General features: G+C 55.3%; 1 protein-coding gene across 1 annotated transcript; it reads left to right on the plus strand.

The window, feature by feature from the left end:
• Nucleotides 1–4,549: 4,549 nt before the first annotated feature.
• On the plus strand, nt 4,550–7,878 carry LOC103663911 (protocadherin-9; the record flags this gene model as incomplete). Its single annotated transcript, XM_008691693.2, has 2 exons — nt 4,550–4,787; nt 7,003–7,878. Coding segments are annotated over 2 exons (633 nt in total), but the record flags the coding sequence as incomplete, so codon positions are not given.
• Nucleotides 7,879–8,382: the final 504 nt, after the last annotated feature.

Genomic DNA, 8,382 nt, shown 5'->3' on the forward strand with positions numbered 1-8,382 from the left:
GTTTTGGTTTCTTATTTTCCTGGAACTGAGAGAAGGAGTGAGAGAGACTGGAAACGGCCCTTTGTCCTTAGGTCCCTACCCAATTTCCGCATCCCTTCTCTTTGCCCCTTCCTACTTCCTAGACCTGCCCTCTACCCCAACCCTGTCTTCATTTACTATCGTCCCATCTCCCCCCACATCTGGCAATGTATCCCGTCACTCTGTGTTTGTGAGGCCTTCCCCCCAGGAATGACATCCTTCACCAAGAAAGGGCAGGTGCACCCAAGTGAGATGCACCCAGGTCCTGCCCTTTGTCCACTGGCTGAGACTTGACCCTTCCAATCTGCTCACACTGAGCAGCCCCTGACAGCGCTCCGGCCGGGGCACCTGGTGAGGGTGAAGTGCAGCCCGCCCACCTCAGGTGAAGGCAGAGAAGCCCTTGATTACACCCGCCACCCTCCCTCAGGGCAAGACCTTCCCAAGTCCCTTTCTCAGCTTCTTCATCCCAACATCACTCAATGCCCAGCAATTAATGGACCCTGCCCTGCGTGTCCCCGCCATGATCACCAGCCTGGGCTACTGGGAGGGAAGGCCCAGGGAGGGGGAGGGAATCCTCAAGTTCTTGGGCTTGGCCTGCTCTGGATCCCCACTCTTAGGGTGCTCCCTTCTGAGACTGAGGGACCCTGGTCCTGCCCCTCCTCCCTTCCCTTCCTTCAGCTCCTTGCTCTGGCCACCTTGGACTGCTGGCTCTCACTCACTCTCTCTCTCTCCGTCTCTCACTTCTTGCTCTCCTGGGTCTGCCCTGTCTCTGGCTGTGCCTGAGGGGCACTGGGGCTAAAGCCTGGGTGAGAGGCCTCGGGTCCTGGGGGAGTGTCTGAGGCCAGAGGCAACGTGTCTCCATGGCGACTGAAGAGGCTTGAGACACTCCCAGGAGGTCCAAGGCGCCAGCTCTCTGCCCTGATTCCATCCACAAACTCCCCAATGCCCTGGGGGTACCCCCGAAGTAAACACTCCTGGGGGCTTTGGAGGAGTGGGGCGTGGGCAAGTGAAATCTAGTTGCATTTCATTTCTCCTGGACAAATAAGCATCTCTGGGGGGACCACCAGCAACGCCTGACCAACCATTCTTTCTCTTTTGTTCCCATCCTTGCTGCTGCCAGGTCGCTCGCTCTTCTATTCCTTCAGCCTCTTCATCTCTTTTTCTTTCCCAGGATCTGAGGGATTATCCCTTACTCAGCTGCAGCCCAACACATCCATGGAGCCACATTGAACACCTCCCAACATTCAGACACAACCAAACCACAACACCATTGTTATCATCAAAACACATAGGCCAAGATCCTACTGTGTCATCAGCATGGTACTAGACCCTGAGGGGAAATGGTCATATTCGTATGAGATACACGAGTAAAAAGTTGAGGCAATTGAGCATCTTAAAGGTGGAGTGGAAAGTGCCATAGTGAAGCATTTCCCAGCTTGTTCCACTATTCCTTCTGCTGCTACTAGGTGCTTCTTTTTCTTTCTTTTTTTTTTTTTTTAGTCCTTACACCATACTCAGCACTTTATGTGAATTAGCTCATTCGATGCTCATAACTCTTTGTGACATAAGTCGTTATAATGCTCATTTTCCAGAAGTGAAAACTGGTTAGTGGTGGAGTCAGAATTCAAACACAAAGCATCAGGAAATCTGATTCCCAGAGTCTGCTGTTATCCACAGTGCTTTACAAGAGGGGTCCCCTAATTAAGTCAGTTTGGGGAGTAAGAGATGCACTATCACATTAGCCTATTAGAGGCTCTGCGAAGCCTGCAAGAAAGAGGGGGGACTTTGTTAGACTTTGTATAACTCTGGTTTTCCAAATTTATTTGACCTTAGTGCCCCCTCCCTTTCTTTGAGGAACACAGTATGGAAAAACCTGCATGGGACATGGGAGTGGGCGCCTGGAAGGAAAATGTCAGATTTGAGCCAGCTCTTCAGTGATGAGCAGGAGTTGGGCAGGAGGTTCAACCGAGTGAGCCAGCTCCTGAGGCAGGAGTGAGCATGGCCAAGTTGGGGACAGGGAGAGGGCAGAAAGGGGAGCGTTAGGGCTGGAGTGGAGGGTATAGGAGAGAGCTGAGAGATGCGACCGGAAGAACTCAAGGTTGTAGAGTACACAGATCCCTCGCCTAAAGTTCCTTAACAGGAAATGGGAGCACCTGAAAGCTTATGAGTTTTGGATGAACTGAGTTTTAGAAAGTTCACCAGAGCATATGGTGGATATAAATGGGGTAGAGGTGAAGGTACAGGATCGAAACTCTAAGGGCTGGACTAAGATGGTGGCCATGGGGACAATGGATGATGGATGGATTTGGCTAAACTTGGGGAGAAACGACCTCTAGGACTCAAAGGATGATTGGATATAGGGTAGGGATTTGGGGGAATGAGTATGACAGCTCCCAGGATTCCCAGATGGGAATTCTGTGCCTGGGTGATGGCATAGTGACTAAATCATTGCCCATGCAGAAGCTGATTGAAGAGAAAGAAGAATTTGGTTTCAGACTTGTTGAATCTGAAGGACCAGCAGGGACAGCCAATAGGAAGTACTCAGCAAATGTCTAAAGCTTCAGGACTAGAGTCAGAGAGATTTTGGATCTAGGCTTTCTAAGATCTGATAGTGATAGAATTATAGGGAATGTTTAGGGTTGAGTATGCCCCAACCCTCCATTTTACAGGAAAAAAAAAAAAATCATAGGAAAAAAAGCCCAAGTGACACGCCTAGTAGGCAGGAATGAACTTTGGATTACCAGGTATAGGTTTTTGGGGGAGGGAGAGCTGCTGGCTATCATCTCGGAGAGAACTTGGAAGAGAAGCACCTGCCAACCAGACTGCCCGGTGCCTCACAGACCCCTCCTGGAGACTGTTCACCGCAACCAGGTGGACGATGCTCCTTTACGACATCCCAGCCCCAGGTCAATTTTGGGGACCTCGTCTGTCATCACCCAGACCCTTTGGTGTTTTGGATCACAACACGAATCCTAAGAAGGGTTGCCTATTCCTGAAGATGAGGTGGGAGCCAAGATGGAAAGGCAGTTCTGAGACACCTTCCAACAGCTTAAGAGCTCCTCATCCTGAGAGCCTCCCCCACCCCAGCTGCCTTGAATGGAATGAAGATTGTGATGGATTGGGAGGTATCAGGGGGATGGGTCTGTAAACCCAGGATCCCCCCATTCTGGCCCTCCTGATAAGCTCCTATTGAGGGCTTTAGAGTAAAGACAAAGCACCAGTGATGTCTTAGAGGATTGGAGGGAGCCTGGAGACTCAGCAGCAATAGGGCCTTGGCCTGAGCTGTTCCCACCCCTGGCTTCCAGAGGCCCTGGGTCTATGCCCTCCATAACTCCTAACTTCTGGATGGCAGGAAAATCAGTGGCAGTCCCAGGTGGGTGTTTGGGTGACTGGTTGGTTGTGCCAAGTGCCAAGCTGAGGCTGCCAGGTTCCTGGGAGGATCATTAACCCATGGCAGAGGCACAGGGCTGTTGGCTGGGAGCAGCCTGTCCCAGTTCTACTGCCCCCACCCCAACCCCCAGTCCAAGCTTGTAAGTCCTGGCTCCACCAAGCCGCGGCCCCTCCCAGAAGCTCCTTCCTATTTGCTAGAAGGAGTCTCCCTTTGAGGCCAGCCTTCCTAATTCCTGATGGATGCCAGGCCCCTCCCCCTATGCCCAGGTCGCCCTGGGCCCTGCCCTCTACAATTAATACTCTGTTTCCTGATCTGGAGGATGGGGGAGTTTCCATTGTTCTGCTTCCTCACCCCCAAGAGGCCCCGTTTTGTTATCGTTTTGTTATCGGGGCTCCCTTTCCTTCTTCCCTCCCACTTTTTTCCACTCCCAGGCCTCTCTGGAGGGGCATGAAGTGGGGACAAAGGGGCTCCAGTGGGAGGGGAAGCAGCAGGGAGTCCTGAGGCTGCCTACACCATCAAGCAGGAGGGGTAGGAACAGAGGATCAGAAAGACATTGGGATCTCATTTGGATGGAAGCAATGGGAAGTTAAAGAGCAATGAGACAGGTGAGGAGCTGAAGTTCAGGGGTGCTATTTGGAAATTAGGGAACTGTACTGGTATTGGTGAGCTGTTTTGGAATGAGGAGTTAATACTGCTTTAAGGAAGCTGTTCTAGAAATTGGAAGCTTGCTTGTGATTGAGGCTATGCTGGAATTAGGGGAGTTGGCTGGTATTGTGCTATTCTGGTGTGGGCTGTTCTGGAATTAAAGGCTGTGCCAATACTGGGAAGCTGTGCTGTGACGAGTGGTTGTACTGGATTAGGCTTACTGTGGTGGCCTGGGGGCTAAAATAACACTGGGGCCTGTGCTGTGGTGGGACTTGCAGTGTGTGGTCTTGGCTCTCCTGGGAGCTGTCCCAGAATTAAGGGGCAGTCCTCTATTGGGTCTGTGCTTTCTTGGGGGTTCTGCTATGCTAGGGGGCTGGGCCTCTTCTCTGTTGCTGCTGAGGCCTGGGGGACTGGGAGCTCTGGGGCGGGCCTGGCTGGGGCTGGGGGTCGCTCTGGTGGTGGGCCCCCCGGGGCAGGCTGGCCTGCCAGCAGTGACACTCCTTCTCCCTGCAGTTACCTCACCGACGCGTCACCTTCTCCGCCACCAGTCAGGCCCAAGAGCTGCAGGACCCATCCCAGCACAGTTATTACGACAGTGGCCTGGAGGAGTCCGAGACGCCATCCAGCAAGTCATCCTCGGGACCCCGACTCGGCCCCCTGGCTCTGCCTGAGGACCACTATGAGCGCACCACCCCTGATGGCAGCATAGGAGAGATGGAGCACCCCGAGAACGGTGAGGAGCATCAGCACGCTCAGGGCACCCCGGGAATGGGTAGAAGCTGAGAATGGCGATGAGACTTTAACAATAGCCTCCGTTTATTGAGCTCTTGCGTGTTCAGCGGCGGTCACTGTGCTGAGCGCTTTCAGCTGTATATTCATTTAATCCTCACAACCACTCTGATCTGAGAACTTTACTGTTCTCTTTACAGTGCAGGAACTTGAGACCCAGACAGGTTGAGTCACTTATCCAAAGTAAGACTCAGGAAGTGACAGACCTGGGAGAGATTCGAACCCAGGCTTCTCTGACTCTGAAGACCTTGCATTCAGCACCACATCATACTGCCTTCCAGGGAACAGGGACCGGGAGGATGGTGGCTAGAGGGCTCAGGCAGTGGTGAGGGAAGCTTGAGGGAACCTTGAGGTCATGAAGGTCTCTTAATGGGGTCAGAGGGCCTTGAGAAAGGGGAGGGTCCCCCGGATGCTATGAGGAGCTCAGAAAAGGGTATGGTGATCCCCTGAGGGGAGGAGCCCGAGAGGGTCTGGCTGAGGAAAGGGAGTGGGGAGGTCTGGGGAGGCGAAAGGCATGTCTGGGAGAGGCTTGAAGGGTGATGGCAGAAGGAAGGTCTGGGCCAGAGCAGAGATCAGTGTGGGAACGGATAGTGGGTGTGCTTTCAAAATGTGTGTGTGTGTGTGTGTGTGTGTGTGGTACGTATGCGTGCGTGCACGGGCGCGCGCGCGCATGTGTGTGTGTGTGTGTGTGAGTGTGAAGGCATCCATGGTACCCTCTGCAGGGGGAGAATGAATAAGCTTCCCCTTGGGACTGAAAGACTCTCCAGCTTGGAGCTGTCCTTGGGTCTTGCCCCCTCCCTCAGTCTAAACTGCCCCCCCCAAAAGATGAAAAGGTCCACTCCCCACCCCTCAGGCACAGGACGCTTGTCTAACATCCCAGGCCTTAGGTCTCAGAGTGCCCTCCACCCCACCCTGTCCCTCCATGCTCTATCTCATGCCCGTCTCGTCCTTTTTGTGCCCGCGCAGAGCCGGCTGGCCGGAGCAGGCCCTGAGGCGGAGTGCCAGGTATGTGGGAGCTGCTCTGGGGTCTGGGGTCTGTGGGACTTGGCCCAGCACCCAGCCCCGCCCACCCAGTGCCCTTGCTCTTCTCCATGCCAAGTTGGGTCCCCCAACCCTGAGCTGAAGAGCCTTGGTGCTTTGAGGGTTAATGACAGAGCTGTCCCCTCCTCACCTTGCACTGGCAGGAGGCCAAGCCAGGGTGGGTGGTATCAGGGGAGCCCCTGCCCCAGGCAATGCTGCTCAGTCCTGTCCCTGAGGGAGGGTCACCGCCTGGTACTGTCCCTGAGCAAGGGCGGGACGGGCAACTATGACAGGAAGTGCTCATGGCCCAGCCGTTCCCATGGAGACCCCCACTGCCCAGCAACCGCACCGGCTACTGATGTCAGGCGGCCAACTCCTGTTCCCGTGGGTGTTCTGGGCAGGGAGCCGGGGCTAGGCCAGGGGTGGTGGTTGGCATAGGGGGCTGGAGTAAGGTGGGGAGGGGTTGCATGAGTATGCTTGTGAGTATGTGGGTGTGTGCTTCTATGTGAACTCCCCACACAGAAGCTCATCCCTCTCCCTGGCTTTAAAGCAGGGCCTCACTGTGCTGGGGCAAGGTGGGGTTCCAGGATAGCTGGCAGCATGGTGAGGTGTGAGGGGGTTCAGAAGGAAGATGAAGATGCCCAGTGTAGATTTGTGTGTCCATGCCTATCTAAGGATAAGTGTGTGTATGTGTGTGTTTGTGTATATGTGTGTATGGTGACTGACAGAGATCTTGTACCTTTAAATGAGGATGGGGGTTTCCTCACCCCTAAGGGTAGATTTGCTTCTTTCAGCCTGTCTGGAGATAGATGAGGGAGTGCGTAGACGGGTTGTGTGTTTGTGCACCTGTCTGAGGGCAGATCTGGTGGGTGTGTTGATAGGAGAGCTGGAGGGTGGCTGAGGATGGAGGTACGTATCTATTCAAGGATAGACTGCAGGAGAGCGAAGAGCCGGCGGTGGGTGGTAGGAGGCTGAGTGTCTATTTGCGGGTGTGTATGCCTGCGAACTCAGTGGGCAAACGGGGCATGCACCCCTGTTCTGAGGCAGGGCATAGGTGCCTATGGGAAGCCACGGAGTGGAGCTTCGCAATGTTACTCTGCCTGAAGACTGAAGACCGTCCTCCCCATTCTCTCGTGCAGACCTGCGCCCTTTGCCTGATGTTGCCATGACAGGCACATGTACCCAGGAGTGCAGTGAGTTTGGCCACTCCGACACGTGCTGGATGCCTGGCCAGTCATCTCCCAGCCGCCGGACCAAGAGCAGCGCCCTCAAACTCTCCACCTTCGTGCCTTACCAGGACCGAGGAGGGCAGGAGCCTGTGGGCGCCGGCAGCCCCAGCCCCCCGGAAGACCGGAACACCAAAACGGCCCCCGTGCGCCTCCTGCCCTCCTACAGTGCCTTCTCCCACAGTAGCCATGATTCCTGCAAGGACTCGGCCACCTTGGAGGAAATCCCCCTGACCCAGACCTCGGACTTCCCACCTGCAGCCACACCGGCATCTGCCCAGACAGCCAAGCGCGAGATCTACCTGTGAGCCCCCTTCTGGCCGGTGGCCATGCCCCTCCCCCAGCCACCGGCCAGGTCCCAAATGGGCCCATTCCAGGGTCCTGCTCCTGACCCCTTCAGCGTGGACTTCCCAGCCAGGGCCCCAAGTGGGGGTGAGTACTGGCCTCATGACCACGCAGGCCCTTCCCCCAAGCAGGGTCCAGGTCCTCTCTCCTCACTTCATCCCCCAGCCCCTGGGAGCCCTTCTTCCCCTTTATGGGGCTCCCCCCAGCTGGTGCCCAAGAGGGCTCCTCTACAATGACTAGGCTCCCTTCCCTTGACTTCTAGGGAGCACCCCCTCACTTGGGCAGATGGTGGAGTCAAGGGTGGGCCACACACTTTTAACTCATTGTTTCCCACATGGCCGACCAGGGCAGAGACAGGATGTCCCCATTCCAGCCCTGCTTCAGGGCTGAACTGGGGAGCCCCTCTCCCTGGGAACTCCCAGAGGAAACTCTTGACTGCCAGGGGCTCCCTGAAGGGCTTTTGTTACCAAAGGTGGGGTGGGGATGGGGGTGGGAGTGGGGTGGAGGCCTTGTCTTCCTATACTGCTCCTGGGCTGGCCCACCTGCCTGCCACATGCCCATGCCTGATCCCATCCGGGCACCCCCCTTCCCTGCTGGTCATGCAGTGTCTGTATATAAGGACCTTGGAATGATGTCCCCATTTCTGCCTGATTTGCAACTTTTCTTGTTGATGTTGTGTTGTCTTGGGGGACCCCTCTGGGGAGGGGAGGCTGCCCTGTGCCCCCTTCTCCCTGCCGCAGTGCCCCCCACCCAGGCCTCTACTGTTCCATGTTGTAAATACCCCTGGGGCCGTAGTGGGATGGGGGTGCAGGCCAGGGAAACAATGGGTGGGTGGGGGTGGGGATGGGGGTAACATTCGCCTATCAGCAGAGCTGGGCTTTTATTTAATTTTTTTTAAAAATACAAATCTCTATTTTTTTGGAACTGTTGCGCTGTGCCCTGGGGGGG

The sequence above is a fragment of the Ursus maritimus genome, unplaced genomic scaffold, assembly GCF_017311325.1.
Source record: "Ursus maritimus isolate PB19 unplaced genomic scaffold, ASM1731132v1 scaffold_5, whole genome shotgun sequence".
NCBI lineage: Eukaryota > Metazoa > Chordata > Mammalia > Carnivora > Ursidae > Ursus > Ursus maritimus.